The sequence below is a fragment of the Puma concolor genome, chromosome D1 (assembly GCF_028749965.1).
Source record: "Puma concolor isolate L17-30 chromosome D1, mPumCon1.1.hap2, whole genome shotgun sequence".
Taxonomy (NCBI): domain Eukaryota; kingdom Metazoa; phylum Chordata; class Mammalia; order Carnivora; family Felidae; genus Puma; species Puma concolor.
This window is the reverse complement of record NC_141676.1, coordinates 47,484,483-47,506,297: the sequence shown is the minus strand read 5'-3', so window position 1 is coordinate 47,506,297 and position 21,815 is coordinate 47,484,483. Positions and strand designations below refer to the sequence as shown.

The window sequence follows — 21,815 nt, the reverse complement described above, 5'->3', positions numbered from 1 at the left end:
CTCTAGGCCAGGAGAGAGCTAAAACTTACTACATGGTCGAAGCTAAATGAGTACACAGAATCTGAGCATGGCTAATCAGTGTTGTTGCTAAATCTGGAAGTGACCTGTGAATGTATGGAATACAATAAAATCATTTATTCTGGTTCATTTGCTAGTATTTCCTTTGCAATTGGCTACTCTAGTTCTCCTGCTGAATTCTGTCCCTTTGTTTAGCATCACGACCCTAACCAGCTCTTTTGCACTTGTGACTTAACAAATTGTAGTCTAGAGTATATGGAATAGAAGATAATCTGAAGCAGCTTTTTTTTTATTTGCTAAATAAAACTATTGCATCTAAAGTCTGTGTAGTTTTTGAAAAACAAGGCAATATTTTAGTCATTAGCAGTCAGAAGCCTTATAAGGCAATTTACATTTTTAAAAGCAAAATTTTGTGGAATGTATAGTTTTCTAGGGGCCTAGTAAAATATTTTTTTTATCAGGTTTCAAAGGAGTTCATGGCCCAAATAAAGCTTATAGCCATCTAGACTAGGAGTACATGTCATCAAAGGTGCTCCTTCAGTGCCATTCCTGTGGGGAAGAAGGGTGCTATGTGACCACCTGATTAGTTCTGGTGTTAATTTTCAAAAGTCAGCTTTTAGAAACAAGAATACTTGACAAGATCAAGAGTGCGTGAAAGTGTGTGTGACCATTCAGAAAAGCACACAGCGATCATTAGGGGCCAAGCTAGGAGGGCAAAAAAGCACTGGGGAGAAATGCTCTGCCCCTTCCCCATGACAGCACGCCTCTTCATCCCCTCACCAGCTCATCTTTACTGGAGAAACAGGTCTTCTGACTGGTCAGAGCCTGAGAATTGACCAGGCCAGGAATGATTGATTAGTGGACCTTACAGCCTTGCCTGAGAAGTGGGGAACATACTTCCTTTCCGCTTTCTTTTTTCCCAGCCTGCCTCTTTCCCCAGTGAACTGAGTGTTCAGCCTCTTTTATAATGCTTAAGTAACCCATTTAATTAAGGAGTACTGGTTTGTTGAGAGAGAAATACGCAGTGGTTCTGTTTTTCCAGTAATGGTGCCAAATGTGTTCTGTCAAATGCAGTTTCCCACTGGAAGTGGGCTCTGAGGACGGGGGAGCAGGGTGGATCCGCACATAAATTCTGTGAGGGAGGGACTTAGCTTTATCTTATGTACCATGGTCTCCTGGTACTCATGCAGGTAGGGCCTGGCGCAGTAGGAACTCAAAATTTTTGCCGAACAAAATCTTCAGCTTCATTTCCACACGCTTGTTCAAATTCACCTTGCCTTCCAGGCGCTGTGAATTACTTGCAGTTTCCTCTATGTGCCAGCCCTTTTTCTCACCTCTCTCCCTCTGCTCTGGCTCAGAATGCCCTTTCCTGTTCCTTCTGATCACCTGATAAACTCTGATCTCTGAGAGCCAATTCCCATGCAGCTGAGTGTTCTCTGGGGCTCCCATCACCGTTCTGACATTGGGTTGACTGCTTTGGTGGGTGCTGGGTTTAATGTGTATCTCCCATGAGGCTGTGGTGCGCCCAGGGTAGGGACCCTATCTGGCTCAACCTGGCAGCCCCACAGCAGATCTTAGCACCTGGTTCTGAGTAGGCTCTCAGTCAGTACCTGTTGAGTAGTAAGGATGTAGAGTGGTCCTGGTGACTTTTGACACTGAGTAGAGATCAGCTCTATATTTGATCTTAAAATCATCAGTATATCCTGGGCCTACTGTACTAGATTTTTTATTTGACTTTTAGCACTATCGCTTAATATTTTTGAGCTTCCTTTTTTTTTTTTTTCATCTGCTAAATGAAAAAATACTCGTGGATTCAATGAAGATTAGATATGATAGAGGTAGACTGCCTAATCCGGTGCCTGCCCCCTCCCCCAGCGGACCTTAATATATTGTCTTTTTATTATTATAGTCTCTGAAGATCTATGTTCTGGCCCAGAACCGCATTTGAGTGGAAAGAAGAGTCATATACATTCCATTTACTCTTTCAGAAGACGGTGAAGTATTGACACTCTTAAGACTAATGCCTTACAAAGGAGTGAACATTTCTAAAATATTTTGATGCTAAAACCGGTGTGCTTCACTTGAATGTTAAAGTCACTTACGTGGAAGAGTTTTTTGGTTTTGTTTGTTTTTGGACAATGCAGATCATTCCCATTTTATTTATTCAAAGTCAAAAAGAAAGAAGACATCCAAGAACTATAAAGGAGTCATCTAAGTGATTTATGCTTGATTTTTAAATGCAACATAGATGTTTATACATAATTTAAAACTCAAAGCATGCTTATACAATCATGTGCAATTTTAAAATTTAACTCTGGATGAATACATGATGGAAACAGTCAATGGCACCTGAAAATACCATTTGCAGAATAGCATCCAGTCCAGTGCTCTCAGTGTGGATGTTACAACCATATTTCATAGAGCCTTGCTTGGTTTGATTTTCTCCACGTGGTTTATAATGGTCTTCAGTTGCTGGTAAGTGATTTTGCAAATTTCATTTATAATCCTGGCCCTACAATCACTGTTTCTGACAAGTTAACATATATCTTATGCACCAATCGTAGTACTTTCAAAGTCACTAACATAACTAACTGCCATAGGGGGACAGCGTCAATATCGCTGGTCTCCACTAGAATGATGGCCACCCCCACACTGAGGAGAATGCTATTTCTACCAGAAGTTTAATCTTACAGTGAACTAGGTTGGCCTTACTTCCAGATACGCCTCAAAAACAAACAAACAAAAACCCATCCTCCCTCTTACGGAGTGTTTTCCGTGGCCCTGAGGCTGGTGGGGAGAGCACTGGGCTTGGAATCACACCTGGGTGCATCTTGCTCTGATCTTCACTAGCTGTGTGACTTGGGCAAGCAACTTGATGTCTCTGAGACACCAAAATCCTGACAGATGGGGAGACCACCACCCTCCTCACCGGACTGGCAAGTGATGCAGAACTGCTCCCCTGGCACAGAGGTAGGAGCCGAGTAACACTGATGAAAGAACGGGGACACGTGGAACACAGAGTGCACAGAACACGTCACCCACAGCAGCTGAAGGCACAGCCTGCCTGTGCCTGTGGGAAGAAATGCGTGGAAAAGCCACTTGTTACATTTTCACCAGGTTTACGTTTGCAAAGCAGGGCACTCTTCTCCACATGTGTAAGAGTCAACATTTCCCCAAAACCCATCATGGGGAAATCTGCATCCTTTCCCCTTGCCTCCCCTCCAACAAATCTCCAAGGGACGTAGAACAAAATGAAATGTGCCAGGTGCCAACCAGCAGAGGCAAAGCAGCCAATGATCTGGACCAGTTTAGCAGCCCTCCACCCTCCCATACACCCCCATCTTCCCCAGGCACGGGAACCGTGCACAGTCTGGGAGGGTGTTGGGCAAATACACAGCACCTCATTTTGTTTCAAGCCAGAGGGAACATGTACTGGGAAGAGGCCATGGAAAAAAGCCCGGTAAAGCCCACACCTAGAGGACACAGCTGGGGAAATAAATTAGCTATTTCTATTGCATGTCTACCCACAAAACAAGCCTGGGTCTAAATCTCTTCTCCCTCCAGCAGCTCAGAGGCAGCACCGGGCTCCCCAAGAGCCATTTCCACAGACAGGCTCCTCTCCAGGTTCTCCAGCTCCTGGCGCACCTCCTCAATGAAGCTGCCATCTTCGTACTCGTTGGGGGCCCCTCTGGGCACCAGGCTTTCTCCGTCCTCACTACGGCTCCCGATGAAGGCCGGCTTGCACACGTACACCAGGCTGTGGCTAGGGAGAGACCAGGCAGGGACTCAGCCAAGGGCCATGTGTCCCCGCAGGGGGAGGGCGTGTGAAGTTGGACGCATCAACACAGGGAGACCCAAGCAGGAAAGCAAAGGCCCCGCACCTGGAACTCACCTTCACCCCTCCGCTAAGATCTCAGTGGAGTCTCACCTTCCTGTCCACATCTTACTTTAACAAACATTGCTGAGGGAAGACCACTTTTAGAGGGATGGCTGCACACCTCTGATGGGAGGTCTGTCTTCCTGTGAGACTCTCTGGGGCAGGCCCTGAGGACTTGGGGGCCCGACAGTTCATGGCAATGTGTCACCCCTCTCAGCCCCCTGCCCATCTGGGCCTCGTGGTGGGAACAATTCCTGACGGCGGGGCAGAGCCTGTCATATCACGAGACAGGGCCAGGGAGTTCTGTCTGTCTGCCCGGCCACCCTGGGTTCTGCTGGAGGGAAGGTTGGGAGTGACTGCACAGAGGCCACACCTCTCCTTCACGGTTTCTCGGCAGCTTATGACACCATCAATGGTGCCCTCCAATTTGGTGGCCCACTCTCTAGTTTCCCTTCTACCTCTGTGCCTTCTCAGTCATCTCTGCCAGCAACTTCTCAGCTTGTCCTTCACAGTGATGGTCCTAGGTGGGAGCTCTTCTGCCTCTACACCATCTCCCTTGGTCACCTATTCATGATGAGGCTTCAACCACCGTGTGGATGAGCTCCGCATCTGTATCCCTGGCCACACCTTCTCCTGAGCCCCAGAACGATAGATCTGACTGCTATCAGAAGCTCCATCCAGATGACCCAAGGACACCTCAAATTAAACCTACCCTGAACTAAATCCACATCACCCCTCTGCTCCTGAGATCCTACTGGGTGGCATCTCATCTGCTCTCAACCTCTAACAGGGAGGGCAGGTGGGGCCTCACCTGTGGGGTTGGCAGAGAAGGCCACTGGCACACGGACATCGGTCCAGAGCTCCATCAGGCTCTAACTCCCAGGTGATGAGGTCCAGAAGCCGGCTGGCGGGGTCATGGCACAGCTCACCCTCCACGGGCAGGGGTGTGCACACAGGAAACAAGAGACCTAGGGCCAGGGCAAAGTCACCCCTGTGTGCCCAGCACCAAGCAGGCAGGTACCACAGAAGGAAGCAGAGAAATGGGGTGGAGCCCCAACTTTCCAGCCCCTCAACCTCGAAGTGGAGGTTAAAATTAAAGAGGTGAAATGAGAAGAAACAAAATGGCAGAATGGGCTGTGGAGGGAATGAGTCTGGAAGGCTGGAGCAGTTAGAGAGGACTGCCTGGAGTGGGGGGGGGGGGGGGGGCTTGTGCTCGGTTTTGAGGCCAAAGGTCTGGAGAAATAAAGAGTGTAAGAAAGGCCCTCAAGGCTGGGACACAGCAGCAACAGAGGCCTGGGGTTGGGTGTGGCCTGGGGGAAGCCTTGGAAGGGAAACGGAGGAGTCTGATGAGACAGAACAGAGCAACCACAGCTGCCAGAGGAGCCACACGGAGCGCCGACCTGGAGGAAAATGGCTGGGACAGAAGGTACCAGGCGGGCTGGGAGCTGCAGAGGCTGAGCTGGGGAGGCAGCTGAAGGAGACATTTTCAGAAACACTGCAGGAGGGAAGAGCCTGAGCGACCTCACCCATGAGGGCCAGTGAAAATGGAAGACAGGACTAGAAGGGGGACATCCTCAGAGGATAGGACAGGGCCAGGTGCTACCTTCAGGGCCTGGGAAATGAGGTGGAGAGTAGGGAGGGCTTGTTCCTCCTGCCCTGGGCTCATGCATCCTGAAGGGATTTAACTTTTCTAGGTGTCCACAGGAGACACAGACAGAAGACCTGGTGGTCCGCTCCAGGTGGGGGCCTGCCTCAGGCCAGGCTGTGGGGCTGGGATGCACCCTGAGTGTTTGGGAGCCTGCCAAGGAGGTGGGACCCTGCAAAGGTGTGTCTGGCACAGATGGGGCCCCAGGAAGACCAGGATGGTGGAGCTTGGGACAGGGCTTGCCCCGTACCCAGTGGAGAGCCCACCCACCTCTCTGGAAGGCACAGCACAGCCCAGGCTGGCAGTCCCTCTGGTTGTCACAGATGGTCCCGTTGCCGCCTCTGGTGGCTGCCTTGGTGCAGTGACCCCAGACGCACAGCTGGTCTCCACAGCACTCACTGTCCCGGGTGCAGAGCTGCGGGCAAACAACAGCATGCTGGCTCACGTACTGTCACTGTCCCCAGCCCTGAAAATGCCACACGTAGGTTAACCACATGCTCCCATTATACAGAGGAGGCAACTGAGGTCTGAGGCTTGGGGGCTTTTAGCGGAAGTTAAGGGAGCAGAGACGGGAGAACACTGGAAAGATGGCACCTGGGGTGAGTCACGTATCTGGAGTATTTCCTATGTAGCTTGAGATTTTGCAAAGGACATAGTGTGTCCCCCACAGACTTGTGCCTTGCCTCCTTTTTATTAGGCGCCTAGGTTAGGAAGGAATGTGGCTTATGGCCCACAGCTGCAGGCAGCAGCCTGATTCAACAGCTGACTAAATCCAGGCCCAAGCCCGGAAGGCCATCTGGATGGGGAGGGCGTGGGGGTGCCACAGTGTGGAGCTGCACGCGGGACTGACAAGCATGGAGCACACCGGGGCCCCACAGTCACACTTGGAGGTGGCAGGCTGGAGGGACACCTGCAGCTGCCTGACCACAGCTGGCACCAGACAGGGGAGGAAGAAGCCCTCTATTTTCCAAACTTGTTATCATGCTGTGTTATTACTGCCTCGGTAATGAAAAAGGACAAGAAAAGTCAATGAGCCCATATGGCTTTGTCCAAAACATCTGTTGGGTGGAGGGAGTCCCCGCTTCCCTGGCTTCGTGCTTCTCTGTGGAATCTCTATCAGGGAAGTCCTCTGGCTTCTTCCGGCCCTCCCTCCGCCCTCTCTGGGCAGATGGGGAGAAAGATCTGGAGGGTGGAGGGTGGCGGGGTGGGAGCTGCAATAGTGTCACTGGCAGCATCTACGGGGATGGGTCTACCCCGGGGGAATGACAGGTACCGGGTCCCCGCCTTCCCTCCCTCCTCTGTCACCCATGAGATCATGCGGCAAGTGAGGGTGGTGGCAGGTCTGCAGATGGCTTCCTTGTCACTCCAGGAGTCAGCCCCATTGGGCCGCATGGAGAGGCTCTTCCAAGCACGGACATGGTTAAAAGCCCCACAGAAGACTTCCGGGAAGGCTTCTCCCCCAGGTCTCCTTCTGTGGGACCCAGCCCAGCCCCCAAGACCCGGTGCTGCAGCCGCAGACGCCTCTGGGCACACTCACCGTCTGCTGGTCCCGGCAAGGCTGGCAGGTGTACTCGAAGCTAGCAAACTGGCAATACCTGGCGGGCCCGCAGTCCTCGTCAATGATGCACTCCTGGGGAGGGGGAGGGGGTGGCTTCATCAGCGGAAGGCAGAGCAGCAAACCCGCAGTGTCCCATTTTATCCCAGCACGCCCCCCCCAGGCTCAGGGTTCTCCAGACTCCCCCTCACTCCATGGCCATGTGGACTCCTGCTCCTCAGTATCCACACCCTCCAGGCCGGGAGGGGCCCTCGCCCACACAGGGCGCCTGGGCCTCTGCCCTCCAGGACGCCGACCCAGTTCACACAATGGCATCTGTGTGCAGCCCCCGCCTCACATACCCAGGGCGGGGAGCACGGAGACTCGGGGCCATCTCCAAGCAGAGCAGATGGATTTAATAAAAGAGCTAATGAGTTCCAGCCCCAGGCGGCTGCACAGGAGGGGCTGGAGCCCAGACTGCTGACCATGAAGGAAAGGGCCGCAGAGGGTTCCCGTGGCCCCCCTCCTCAGAGTCCCGGGTCTGGGGCTGCCAGGCAAGGGCAGTTGCTAGCTTCCAAAGGAAGGAGGAGGGCGGCTGGCATGGGCCCTGCAGCCCAGCTGGCTGGAGAAGCGGGGGAGAGAGGGAGGCCATGGGAGCGGGCTGGTCGGGAAGAGTCCCCTTACACCAAACTAGCCACGCCGTCTGGGGCCCCGTGGCCTCTCTGCACCTCCGTTTCTAGGTCAGAGGCAGGGGAAAGTCATCTCTACCTGCTGTCGGGTGGAGCCATGAGGTGGATCAGGGGGCATGGAGCACCCCTGGGGCTGGCACCCTGCCGGGTCCTCCTAGTAGGGCTTCCTCCCGGCCTCCCCGTGGCAAGTGGGGCAGCTCTGCAAGAGGGGTCCTTGCTCTCAAAAGGAGGGGTCAATATTTGTCCTGTTCCATACCAGCAACCCTAAAATGCCAGCATGCCACCATCGTGGTTTTTACAGGTGAGAAAACAGGCTCAGAAAGGGGCAGAGGGCTGCCTCAGCGCAGGGTTGGGTCATGGGCTGTGCCCCCAATCTGTCTGAACCCCAGAGCCTGTCACGGCCTGAGAAGTCCACGGCGCTGTAAGTAAGCCATAAGACCACCACCCGCTCCTAGACACATTCGGCTCAGCCAGAAGCATCCAGGTCCAGGCACTGCTTCCAAAGCAGAGAAGGAAGAGAATGGGGTGGGAGAGAAGAAAGGAGAGCCAACAGGCAGGGATTGTTTCTCTGAATCTGGCCATGTCTTGAGGCACTGGGATGTAAACACGAATATGAAAAAGTCCTTACCCTCAAGAACTTCTAACTCCATTGAAAACAACCCCCCGCCCACCCCCCCCCCCAAAACTAACAGAAAAGGAGACAAAAGACCCAGACAACTTACGAAAACAAAAACCCTTCTGCCTCTTCACACAGAAAAAGATGTTCAACCTCACACTTGAAAAAATGTGACTTAAAAGAGCAGGATACCATGTTTTCACTTAGAATGGACCCAATTAAAAAGGTTGATGGTATCTGTGGTAGGCAGAGAAATACCCCTTCCCCAAATGTCCGACTCCTTGGAACCTGGGACGCGTCACATTACAAGGCAGGGGGAAATTAAGGACACAGGTGGAATTCAGGTTGCTAGTCAGCTGACCTGATGGTAAGGAGAGACTCCTGGTTATCCAGGTGTGCTCAATGTCATAAGGGGCTTTGAAAATGGAGAGGTGGGGGGCAGAAGAAGGGTCAGTGTCAGAGTGATGCCACGTGAGAAAGACTCCAGACTTCACTGGTTTTGAAGATGGAAGAGGGCTATGGGCTAAGGATCTATCTCTCCTAAAGCCTCCAGAAGGATCTCAGTCCTGCTGATACTCTTAAGATTTCAGCCCAGTGAGTCTCGAGTGGGACTCCTGATCTCCAGAACCATAAGATGATCAATTTATATTGTTGTAAAACCACCAAATTTATGGTTGTTACAGCAGCGATAGGAAACATTATAATATCCCATGTTGGTAGGGATTTGAGAAAATTGGCGTTGCTTTGGGGGTAATTAAAACTGAGCTGGATGTTTTTTGCAGGCAATTCATCAGTTTCTATAAAAAAATTTAAATGTGTATCTCCCGACCTCATAATTTCTCTTCCAGATGATTATCCTCAGAAACACTTGTCCATATGGACAAATATCAGAGCACAGGGATTTATTTTTTAAAGGGTTTATTTGTTTTTGAGAGAGAGGGAGAGTGCAAGCAGAGGAGGGGCAGAGAGGGAGGGGGACAGAGGATCTGAAGCAGGCTCTGTGCTTACAGCAGTGAGCTTGATGAGGGGCATGAAATCACAAACATGAGATCATGACCTGAGGTGAAGTCAGAGGCTCAACCGACTGATCCTCCCAGGTGCCCCATGGATTTTATTTTTTTAAGTAGGCTTCTTTCTCAGGGCAGAGCCCAATGTGGGGCTTGAACTCATGACCATGAGATCAAGACCTGAGATCAAGAATCAGATGCTTACTTGACTGAACTATCCAGGCGTCCTGGAATACAGGAATGTTTAAGGCTATACTGTTATTTTATTGTAATCCAGAAATAATGTGAAAGCCCAATGAGAGGGAACCAATTAAATGATCGTATATGCGGTCACTTCTTAGGGAAATGCCAGAGGGCGGACATTACAAAGAATGCGGTAGCACTGTTTACAATGGCTCAAGAAATAAAAAGAGCAAATGGAGGACCTGCAGAATTCCACTTTTGTGAAGCAGAATAACTATGTGCGATCCATGCCTGTGTCCAGCACGGTGCCTGGCGTATAGAGGGCACGCGATAGTTAAGCGTGGAATGGATGAAACCCCTTGATTGTTACTGTGGCAATCAGGCCAACAAAATGCCGATCATTAGCAAGGATTTGGGAACCAAAGCAAAAAACATACACATTCCATTAATCTGGCTTCCCACTTCCCAAGAATCCTGAAGACTTGGAATTTTCCTCTATATAAGCTTCCTCTTCCAGATCTTTAATTTAAAAAATATGTACAGGCAAACCATAAGAGACTCTTAAAAACTGGGAATAAACTGAGGGTTGATAGGGGGTGGGAGGGAGAGGAAAGTGGGTGATGGGCATTGAGGAGGGCACCTGTTGGGATGAGCACTGGGTGTTGTATGCAAACCAATTTGACAATAAATTTCATATTAAAAAAAAATGTATATATGAACTACAACCTTACTAGCACCAATCCCTGGGAGGCACTGCTATTTACCAATCTCCATCAGGAGGGGTGCACATGTATCCTTTGGAATATCTTCCTTACCCTAATGACAAAGCATTCCCTGCAAAGCCACAGCAAAGTAACTCATTTTCTTCCAGATATGAAAATATTTTTGGCACGGAACGTTGCCAAACACTTCTGAAAAGCCTCAATACACTAAACCTACAGGTTTCCTTTGCTGACATGTTTTTGCTAACTACCTGAGAGCTCTGGTAAGTTAGTTCAGCATGACTTCCCCTGGAGAAAGCCGGGTGCTTTTGTTCTAATGATCCGGCAGCTTGTTGGTTGTGGGTATGTCCTCTCAGCAGCCCTGGCGACTATTCTTTAAGAACTGTGATCATCCTGGAAACCCTGGAACTCCAAGGTGTGAAGAAATCATAAAGGCCAAAAAAGCACAAACTTTGAATCCTGGTTTTTTTCACTGAGTACCTGTGTGACCTTGGGATATTAATTCAACCTCTTTTGAAAATGAGGGTGATAACAGGACCCACTTCACAGGGCTGCTGTGTTGAGTTAGTGCTCTGTAAATGGTGGCCATAGCAACACAAAGCTGGACAGCCCATGCCCATCTGATGCCTTATCCCCATGGAGCACTAGCCCCCCTGCCAGGGGACCAGCTTGTCGGAAGGAAAGTCTAAACAGGGGCTGCTGTCTCTACCAGCAACTCTCTGTTTCTATCCCTGGAAACACTTGAGGATTTTGCTATCTAGTCCTGACTTATCTCTATCCAGAGAGTGTCAGATCCATGGGCAGTGACCTGTACACCCAATAGGAGTAAAGTTCCTGGAGCAGAGTGGCTTCTCTTTGTATGAAGATCAGGCTTTTCCTAGAAGGTTGTTGTTAGGATGTCCTTGGAACCACAGTAGAGGGGACGGCCATCTTGCCAGCACAAACCAACCAAAAGCCCCTAGTAGCTGCCAGAACGAATTGGAGGTCAACCAATCACCGAGCGACAGCACGACCTGACGCGAAAAAGGCCCACCCGGACCTAAACCCGGAACCGCTGCAGCTTAAAAACCCCACCCCGCCACACCTGGGGGCGACTTCCCTGACTCCTCTCTCTCTCTCCCTGAGTCACGGAACCTCGCCCGAGACCTTAGTTCCCAAATAAAGCCTTTGACTGCTAAAATTTTTTAGCCTCTGACTCTTATCTTTACCCTGCCTTATGCCTGATCCTAACAGTTGTTAGTTTAAGTGTCTCCACTAAAGACTCCTTAACTGCAGGAGGCAAGGTCCCAACTATCCTGGGAACAGGTCAGGTCCTCCCATCTTAAACAAAACTGAGTAGATGGGAGGTGGGGAGTGTGGTGGACATGGGTTGGTGCCTCCTAAGTAGAGCCAAGTCTGGAGCTGAGAAATCCAGGATTTTACTACTTTAAAATGTTTCTTCTTTTGTTATGTTTATTTATTTTAGAGAGAGAGAATCAGAGTGTGAGCAGGGGAGAGGCAGAGAGAGAGGGAGACACAGAATCTGAAGCAGGCTCCAGGCTCTGAGCTGTCAGCACAGAGCCCGACGTGGAGCTTGAACCCATGGACCGTGAGATCATGACCTGAGCTGAAGTCGGATGCTTAACCAACTGAGCCACCCAGGCACCCCTATTCTTTCTTAAAAAAAAAAAAAAAAAAATTATTTTTTTGAGATAGAGCGGGCAAGCAGGGGAGGGGCAGAGAGAGAGGGAGAGAATCCCAAGCAGGCTCCACACTGCCAGTCCAGAGCCTGAAGCGGGCTCAAACCCACAAACCATGAGATCGTGACCTGAGCCGGAATCATGAGTCTAATGCTTTAACCAACTGAGCCACTCAGGCATCTGCAGGATTTCATTCTCTTTAGTAGTTCCAGCTCCTCTTCCCTGTCCACATGTGGGCCAATGTCTTAAGGGGGCCTCGGAACCCAGCTAGGTGCAGGATGGCTGAGGAGGTGAGTTCTGAAGGCTTGGCTGCTTCCCTATCTAAAGGGCCGGGGAGGTTCTGGGCTTGGGGTACCTCTTGGACCATTAGGACCAGAAGAGGGAACCCATGCTACACCAAGGCAAAACTAAAGACACACAGCAGTGTAGACTGTCGGGGTCACCTGAGTGCCACAGAGCAGCTGGGATGAGATGTTACAGAGTGTCCTTCAGAGCCGTTAACAGCCCTGGCACAAGAGGCCCACCGGTGCCTGCCACTCGGCACAAACTCTCTTTAAGCCCCTCAACAGGGTCTTATTACCCCCACTTCACAGACCAAGAAGCTGAGGTTTAAGGTGGTGGATCCACCCAGTCACCCAGCTCAGACGTGAAGTCAGGAGTTCAACCCTCCAGGCAGGCTCTTTCCACCTCCTAGGAAGATCACCATTTTTCTCCTTCTTCAGCCTCACCAGTGTCCTGTCCCTCAGTCACAGCTCAGCAGAGCCTGCCAGGGACACACCTCCCCAGTGACAGAAGACAGGAACTCAGGGCCAAGGCCATGGCCCCTGGGCATCTGGGTCTCGGGTCGCTAGTGTCCCGGCTTTGGGGCTCCTCTCCAGGCCTGGCCACTCCCTGTCTGTGCCGCTCCTCCCTCCAACTGACAAACAGCCTAGAGGCTGGCCGTCAGGACAGAAGCCATTCCGAGGATCTGGTCTGTGCAGTCTGGAGGAGGACGGAGCTATATTTAGAAAGCTCTGGCCAGAGGCCCCGCAGGGCTCAGTTCAGATGCTGCGGGAGGTGGGGCAGGCGGGGAGCACACCAGAGATCTGGCAGGATGCCGGGCCTGGAAACAGCCCCGGTGCGTCGACACGATCATGAAATAGTGGAAAATGGCAAAGGTGCTGTTCTGCGTCTTTAATTTTGCGTTCAGCGTTTATCAGAGGAGAGTGGCTCTGAGGAGGCAGAAGCCCAGAGCAGTGGGGAGAAAAGAGCACAGCAGCCCCGTCAGGCTTTCCTCAGCACACTGCAAGGCGAGCGGCATGTGGCTTCTCTGTGGCCCTTGTGCTACCGCGCTGGGCTTTCCCACCCTGGCCAGGGGCACTGCCCACTCTCCTTGGGAGCCCCAGACTGTCTCGTTCTCGCGACCAGGGCCATCCACGGTGTCTGCTCCAGCCCAAGGCCTAACTCCTTCCCCGGGAAGGAGTGAGGACACATGGAATGGAGGCCCAGGGGTCCTCCACCGACAGAAACTTGCTCATCCCCAGAGCTTTGTGCGCCACGGCTGGAGGGGAGAGGATGGCAGTGGACGCTCAGAGAGCACCTACTATGTGCCAGCACTCACTTGAGCCTTAGTGGGTTCCCCGGTCCTCGCAGCACCCTGTGAGGTCAGCGCCCATGACGTACCCCCCAGCATGGGCTTGGCTGCCATTCACGAAAAGGATACAGGAAGAATGAACAGATGAACTCTTTCTCAACCTCCATTCTGCAGGTAAGGAAATTGAGGCTCAGAGCCCAAATGGCATTTGAAAACCCAAGATAATGTAAACCCAAGTTTGTCAGATCTTCCCACGCAAGCCAAGGTTCACTCTTCCCACCGCACCTGCTGCCTCCAAATGCCCAGCGTGGGTTGAATTGTATGCCCTGTAGTTCATACGCTGAAGTCCTAACCCTAGTACCTCGGGGATCCTATTTGGAAATAAGATTATTACAGATGAGTTACTGAAGATGAGGTTATTAGGGTGGACGTGGTGTCCTTATAAAAGGGAAGTTTGGACACAGAGACACATGGAGGAAAGCTGATATGAGACAGTAGACGGCCATCCACAAGCAAGGAGAGAGGCCTAGACCTGTCCTTCCCTCACAGCTCTCAGAAGGAATGGGCTCAACACCTCGACCTGGGACTCCCAGCCTCCAGAACTGGAAGAGAATACATCTGAGTCACCCAGGCTGAGGTGCTTTGTTCCCTTAGGAATCCAACACAAGCCCCTGCCCCCAGCAAGCTACCGCCATATCTTCTCCATCTTGGAGATTCCACCGCATTCAGCCTCTGTCCCGAGTGTCAGCATTTCCCTGGGGGAAGGTGACAGAGAGGAGGCCAGTGGGGAGGCACTGGCATATTCTGAAGGCTGTCGAACCTCAGGGACCAGAGCATGGTTTCCTGGCTGAGCCCCACCCCCCATCAACCAGAAAGTTCTAGGCTCTGGCACCCCAGGCCCAACTTGTTACTTGAGGTTTGGGTGAGTGGTCTTTTCCTGGCCCTGAGCATGGGGTTCTAGGCCCTGAAAGCTCCCAGGATGACAGATGGTATGGTCTGTGCGATAAACTGATGACCCACCTGCATGTGGGGCTATTGTCTGAGCTCTGGCCCTCCTGAACAGAGATGCTCCCGTGGAGCAGAGCAGACCATGGGGAACAGTCGTCCTGATCCGCCCAGGACTGGGGGCTGCCAACACCAGAAGGTCAGGGGCATACAGGAGAGCCGTCCCTGTGTGGAGTGCACGCTCCCACACTCCCCTCTCCAGCCCCATCCCTGCACTCGCCACGCTGCTGGCTTACCCATTTCCCCACGCCCTCATGGCCACCCGGTGCCAAGTGTACCTGGGGTGGCATGAGGGGCAGACAGGTTTGGCGCCCATGCCTGGGCTTGACTATGGGTTCACTTACAAGCTGGGTGATCTTGGGCAAATTACTGAGCCTCTCTGTGTCTTGGTTTGCTTATCTGTAAATTGTGAACCTCGTGAGGTTGTCATGCAGATTAAAAGAGATGACAGGTGGGGCGCCTGGGTGGCTCAGTTGGTTGAGTGTCTGACTTCGGCTCAGGTCACGATCTCATGGTTCATGAGTTTGAGCCCTGTCAGGCTCTATGCTGACAGCTCAGAGCCTGGAGTCTGCTTTGGCTTCTGTGTCTCCCTCTCTCTCTGCCCCTTTCCCACTCATGCTCTGCCTCTCAAAAATAAATAAGTGTTTAAAAAAAATTTTTTTTTTTAAGAGATGACAGGTACACCTGCTTAGAACAGTGCCCAGGCCCCAGGACGTAACCCCCCGGGGCGCACCTCCATCTGCAATGCTTAACTCACAGCGGGAGCTTAAAGGTGGCCATGAAAAGGCTTGAACAACCTTCTAAGCTTCAGTTTGAGCCGGTGCATTCTGTCCCATTAATGGAATGCCTCTCCTAACTGCAAAGGCCCAGAATATCAGGTCAAGCCAGGGCTAGTCATCCATCACCATAAGACCACCTCCTGTTTCACCCTGGAGCCCAACCCAGTGCTCTACGGAGAATAGGTCAGACCCTGGGAGCAGGCAGGCAGGGGGCCCTGACGCTGCTTCTGCAGGACAGCAGGTCCCCAAGGCTGGGCCCTGGTGCAAGATCAGGAGAGGTGCCGTGAGAAATCAGCAAGAAGCTTCCCTTCAAGCTCTACGAGATTGCCAAATCAGGCTTTCCTGCCCCGTGGGTCTTTATTTGACCTTAAAACCAGTCCAGTCACAGGAACCTGTAAACCACACATGGGTCTCAAACACAGCAGGGCACCCCCAGCCTCTCCTGGACCCTGCCCTGGAAACTTTCAGCCAGCTCAGGACAGGTAGGGGGCCCCAAACCTCACCAAGAGTTCTGGCCTGACCCACGAAGCAGAGATCACCCTGTGGAAAAACCCAGGCAGGAGCCAGGAGCCGACGCCAGCCATTCTTTTCCTGAAGTTCCAACGTGTGCAGAAGCGTGGGTCTCCTGGGGCCATTCCCCCAATTCTTCCTTCCCCAAGTCACACAGCCCATGAAACAGGAGCCTGCACCCCACAGTTGGGCGGGCACACCACCTGTGGAGAACACCTGCTCCCGACCCTTTAGTGCCATGGATGGTTCCGGAAACAGTCCTGCAGCTCTCGTTCTCCTCCTGCCCCTGCCCCCAGCACATGCAGCCCCCTGACCCTGGGCCCTCTGGCAGCCTCCTCGCTGCTCCAGCCGCCCAGGGAGCCTTCACACCCACCGGTGGTCTTCAGGGCTGGAGACGGGGTGTTCCAGACAAAAGCCTTTCCTCCACCCGGGGCCCTGTCGTGCTGCCAGCCGAGGGAGACGGCCAGCCTCACACTCAGAACTTCCCAGCACATTCTTTAGGCCTGAGTGAGGTTTCCCCTGTCAAAGTCACGCCCGTATTTAATTCCAAAGGAAATTCCTTCTTGTGCCCGAGCTCTCCCTAACCAACTGAGCACCGTCGCCCCACCAACGTTAGAAACCGTGCGGGGAGCCCTCTCCACACCCCACACCATTCCTGGGGTCTTGGGGTCTGCACCGTCCCCACCCCCGCAGACAGTGGGGTGGGACCCCTGGGCCTCGCCTGGGTCTGACCTTTGCCAGACACATCTAGGACACAGTCGGCACTCTACACGCAGAAGGTGCCTCCTGCTCAAGTCATCAGGAGCCTGCCAGGAACTCCGGGTCCCAAAGCACCAACAACGTCGCAGCAGCCAGGACTGCAGCACCCCCCAGGTCCCCCAGTATGAGGAAAGGACCCAGTCCCACCAACCCCCACCACTGTCTCCTTGCTTGGACCCGCATGAGACCCCTTAGTTTTGGGGCCTCGCAGTGGTAGGACCGCCAGATTTAGCAAATTAAAATACAGGATGAATCTGAAATCCGTATTTCGGATATGTGGAGAATAGTTTTGTACAGTAGGCCCCAAATATTGCATGGGACAGACTTAGACTAAAAGTTACTTTCGTGTTAGACATCTTGTGTTTCATCTGCCAAATCTATCAGCTCAGCAGGAGTGTTTCTTGGAGGAGAGACAGTGAGATTGACCTTGGGCAGAAGGAGGATGAAAAGGAGGGACCAGTGGCCACAGAAAAGGGTGGCCTCAAAGATACCCATGAGGATGAGCCAGCAAGGACATCGGGGAGCCCCCTCTTGACGCTGGGCCGTCAGCTGGGAGCAGAGGACCACCGGGAGTCTGGCCCGTCCATCAGGGGCTGTGCGTGCAGGCACAGCTTCTGGAATTCTCATGTTTCCTGTACACCAGAGTTGTCCTACACCCTAGATGCTGACTCATGTAATTTCCACAACAATCCGCTGAGAGAGGTACTTTTATTATTTCTGTTTTATAGATAAGGAAACAAAGGCACAGAAAGCTCAAGACACTTGCCCAAAGCCGCACAGCTTGTGAGCAGCAAGGTTGGAATGTGAACCTAGACCTGCTGGCTCCTAGCTAGGTCAGACAAGGAATGGGAGCCAGGATCCAGAAGCCTGTGGGGCCTTGCCCTTCCCAGCCAGCCCTGCCCTCCACCCGTGAGCATTTCCTTCCAGGGTAAGAGATCCCCAACAGAAGAGGGGGGCACAATCCCTGGTACCAGGAAAGGCACAAATCGTGCAAGTGAACCCCAACTTTCCTAGCTGCTCTGTCTCTCCCATCCACTGGGGGATACAGCCCACCCCCGCCTTGTGCTTTCCAATCACAGGGGGCGCCACTGCGCCCTCCTCTCAGGGAAGCAGAGGCGGGGCTAGGCTGGGCCCCATCGTCAGTAGCCCCTCCCTGTCCTGCTATTTCTGTTGAGGACCCACAGGCCTGTGGTGGCTGCAGCCCCAGTGCCCCGTTCGGGCTGAAGTCCCACAGGGGACTCTAGGAGAAATGCTTCCAGTAACGGGCAGAGAGCCAGGTTCTTGCCAGGTTCCCAGGAACTGAATCCGGACTGGATCCCAGGAGGAGACGCTGAGTGCCAGAGAGAGACAAAGCAGGCTTCATTCCTTCCAGCTCCTGCCCTGAGAGGTCTCTATCCCTGCCCCGCTCCTTCTAGGGCCTGGAAATTGGGAGAGAGGGGCTCCCACTCAGACTCATGCACAAAAGTGAGGCCGCCTCGCCGACAAGGGAGGGCTTGATGGCCCTCACAGAGGGCCCTACCCACCTACTGAGGTCACACCTCATTCCCGGCACCATTCTTGTAGCGAAGAGGCTGGCTGCCAGCCTCTCCTCCAGGCTCCTGCTGCAGCCCGAATTATCTTCCTAAAACACAAACCTGATTACGTACATCCCCAATCACAGTGGTTCGGAAAGCCCCAGCAGAGCCCTCGAGAAAGCAGACGAGCGACTAATTCAATCAACACCTAACAGAAGGAGACAAGCTGCCCTCCAGGCCTGGGAACGGCCAGACTGCATCTGTGACACTAGCATAATAAAATGATGTGACAAGGGGGCAGTGAGTAAAAACACAGGTGTGTCCCCCAGTGACCTGGGAGGGGGCGCCCGGGGTTCAGGCGGTGGGGTCTCTCACTCTGGCTGCAGCAGGCAGTGCCTGGAACCTGTGAACTGCCCTCCATAATACTGTCTTCCCATGGCTTGAATTCTTATCCGGCAACCTTCAGACAGCCAACCTGGCTCCCCAGGACCTCGGCACCAGATAGGGGGTGTCCTGGATGGGGTCTCAACGTTTCTGCCACTGCAAAGAGGCGCTCCTCACTCTCGCAAATTAACAACCTTGCTCTTTGGTTTACGCATCAGTGAGGTTGACACATAGTTGGCAAGAGGGCCAAGAATGTCCAGTCTCTGGATGTACAGGGCTCAAGGGTCCTGGATTCTAGTAAATTCACCAAGGTTGTGAGTCCCCACAAGACCTTCACCCTAAGGACACTCTACCTTGCAACTCACTGTCTTTCTACCTTCCCTGCCAACCATAACCTGCAGTCTAAACTCTGCATGGCATACAGAGCCTGTAACAGTTCCCAATCTGCTTTCCTGTCGGATTTCCTCACCACCCCCCTAAGATCCAATCTTAGTTCCAACTTCTAGAATGCCCTCACTGATTCATCTTTAAGAAGCAGCACAAGTGTGCCCTCCTCAATGAAGCCCTCCCTGACTCTCCCCACCGGGAAGCTCTTGGTACCCCCCTAGCCCTCTATGCACCCCAGTAGAAGTTGGGTGAAGAGAGGAAGGCATTTAGGCTCAAAGAACCAACGGAAGTTTGTAAGACTTGTCCAGACTCCCAGTGCAAAAGCCTGGATTCAGGTTGTAGGGGGAGCTTTTCTCTCTGTTGGGTTGGCCAACATGACCCCTGGCTGCCTGGTCATTGGTGTCACTAGGCAACCCAAGCTGGGAAATGCCTCAGTCCCCAAAACCCCCTGAGACCTTTACTTGAGTCACTGGCATCTTCTCACCCAGAGCACTTATAGAATCTTTGGGCCGAGCAATTGTTTGCAGAAATAAGAAGTAGGAGAAACTGAAAGAGCAGCATACCCACTACCAAATCATCCCATCCTCACCCTGAGAGAGCACAGAGGCTCTAGGGATTCACTTAAACTGAAGGTGGAGGGGGTGACACTGTGTGAGCTTCAAGGCTGGGTCCTACGAAGCCAAGCAGCTTCTGCTCAGCTCTCTCCCTATTCAGATGGCCTCTGGGCCAAGCCTCCATGTAGGGAGGAAGCTCAGGCTTCATGGAGAGGCCGGCAGCACCAGCTAGGGTCCCAGCTGACAGCTGGCAGCTGAATGCAAAGAGCCCCGAGATGATTCTGGCCTTAGCCACTGAGTCACCCCTAGCTTCAAGTCTGAGCTCCCAGAGTGTGGAGCAGAGATGACCCATTCCCACCGCACCTTTTCCAAATCCCTGACCCCTCGTTGTGAGCATAACAAATATTGTTGTACAGCACTGGGGGGTGGGGGGCAGACAACTAGAGCAGTGCTTCCCAAAGCTGCCGGTGCTTATGCTGGGCCCTCTCCCCTGCGGCAACCTCAGGCAGCCATTTAGAGCGAGGCAGCCAATTCCACATCCCTCTGCTTACTCGCCTTAGAGCCTGGTGGCTGATGTCAGGAATCTTTGATCTCCACTTTGGCCCTCTCTGGCCATGACCACGGTACAGCCTCTGTGGCCCTTGGCTTCCCTCCAGGCCAAGCAGGTTTGATGCCGTTTTCCTTGGCTGGATGGCTCCACTCACTGTTTCAAAGTCCACCAAAGCTAGCATTTCTATGAATTCAAGTGATTTTCAGAAAATACCAATCCCTGTTGATGTTGAGTCTCTGGGGTTGGCGGCTGGGGGTGCCTCCTGTGGTCCTGATTGGTCTCTGAGGAAGAGGCCACCCCTCAATCCTAGTCATGACCCCACGGTGCTGGAAGAGAGATCCATGGAGGATCTTTGTGCCTTCTGTTTTTTGTTTTTTTGTTTTTTTTTTTTTAATTAATTCATTTATTTTGAAAGAGAGAGCATGGGCAGGGGAGGGCAGAGAGGGAGGGAGAGTGAGAATCCCAAGCAGACTCCACACGGTCAATGTGCAGAGCCCAACATGGGGCTCAACCTCACAAACTGTGAGGTCATGATTTGAGCCAAAATCAAGAGTCGGAAGCTTAACCGACTGAGCCACCCAGGCGCCCCTGTGCTTTCTGTCTTTTGAAATAAATGTTCTGGGCAATGAACGGCAGGTGTCACAAGCAACGTCTGGGGAGCGACGGCAGGCCCTTCAGGCTCCTTGGCTACGGGTCAGGGGTCTGGAAGGAGAAGCGGCATTGTGAGCAGTCCTCCTTGGCGGGGGAGAGGGATGGGGGTTGCCGCAGGCAGGTTTCCTAGGAGACGGCTCCAGGAAGCCGTGACAGGAATGTCTACGGGAAGGCAGGTTTTTGGCATCAGTCTGAAGGGTCGATGCTGCCTGACCGCTCCCGGGCCTCTCATCTTCAAATTCCGCTGCTTCAGGCAAATCTCTACCGCCCTCCTCTTCCTCCTTTTCCAGTTGTGAACAGACGTAGCTGTCTGGCTCACATCTTCATCCACATCCCGCATCCCTTCGCCTCTAGTCCTGCCGGGCCTCGGCCACTCGTTGTGACACATGCAGCCAGAACCAGAGCTCCCCTTGGTGCTGGCATCTGCCCCAGACAAATAGCACTCAGCCTTGGAGGACAGCAGTGCCGTTCCCTTGGCAGTGGTGTCCTGGGCCTTCACACTGCTGTGACTAGAGGCCACAGCAGTGCCTCGGGAGCAGATCAGGATGATGCTCCCATGTGACCGTGGCGGGCAGGAGCCAGTCAGGGCTTTGTGGGGTAGCCGGGATTTTGTGTCCTCACCCTCAGACATCTTATACAGCTTCTGATGAAATCACCTTGCTTCAAACAAAGCAATTAATAGGCTAACGCTCAGTCACATCCAGGTCGTCTACTGGCGCTCACTAACCCGGGTATTGTCCATGTGACTGGTTGTGTGATCATTCATTCACACAATGGGGGGAAGGATAATAATGCAGGAAATGAAGAGTAGGAATAGGGCAGGTTTCAGGGGTAGGGGGCAAATATCTGCTAGGTTTTTCAGTAATTACCAAAAGCTAGCTGGGTTCTGAGAGTGTTCTTTCTGCTTAGTCATATCTTGGTTACGCTCACCACCCTGCCTCCATCGTTGGGGATGGATAGAGTCTCACAGTATTTACTCGGTTGGTATCTTGTTTACTCTTTTTATGAGTCAGTGAGCTGACTCAGCCTAACCCAATCCCTTCGTAATGATTTTCCTTTGCCTTGGGAAGGAATAGATGTGTCCCGTTCCTTCTTACTCTTAGCCGTGGGAAATGGTGCCTATACGAGATCCGGTTTCTCAGAGGCTGGTGTTCTCAGACTCGGTCCCTAAGCACATAC

The 21,815-nt window shown here is 52.6% G+C and overlaps 1 protein-coding gene across 1 annotated transcript in view; it reads right to left on the bottom strand.

The window, feature by feature from the left end:
- Positions 1-2,219: 2,219 nt before the first annotated feature.
- Positions 2,220-21,815, bottom strand: part of DKK3 (dickkopf Wnt signaling pathway inhibitor 3) — a 47,092-nt gene continuing 27,496 nt past the window's right edge. The window contains exons 5-8 of the mRNA XM_086677969.1: positions 7,078-7,170; positions 5,811-5,955; positions 4,707-4,863; positions 2,220-3,781 (exon numbers count right to left, since the gene is read on the bottom strand). Of these exons, the coding sequence (XP_086534095.1) occupies positions 3,562-3,781; positions 4,707-4,863; positions 5,811-5,955; positions 7,078-7,170 (615 nt within the window). The 3' untranslated portion in view covers positions 2,220-3,561. The remainder of the gene's footprint in view (positions 3,782-4,706; positions 4,864-5,810; positions 5,956-7,077; positions 7,171-21,815) is intronic.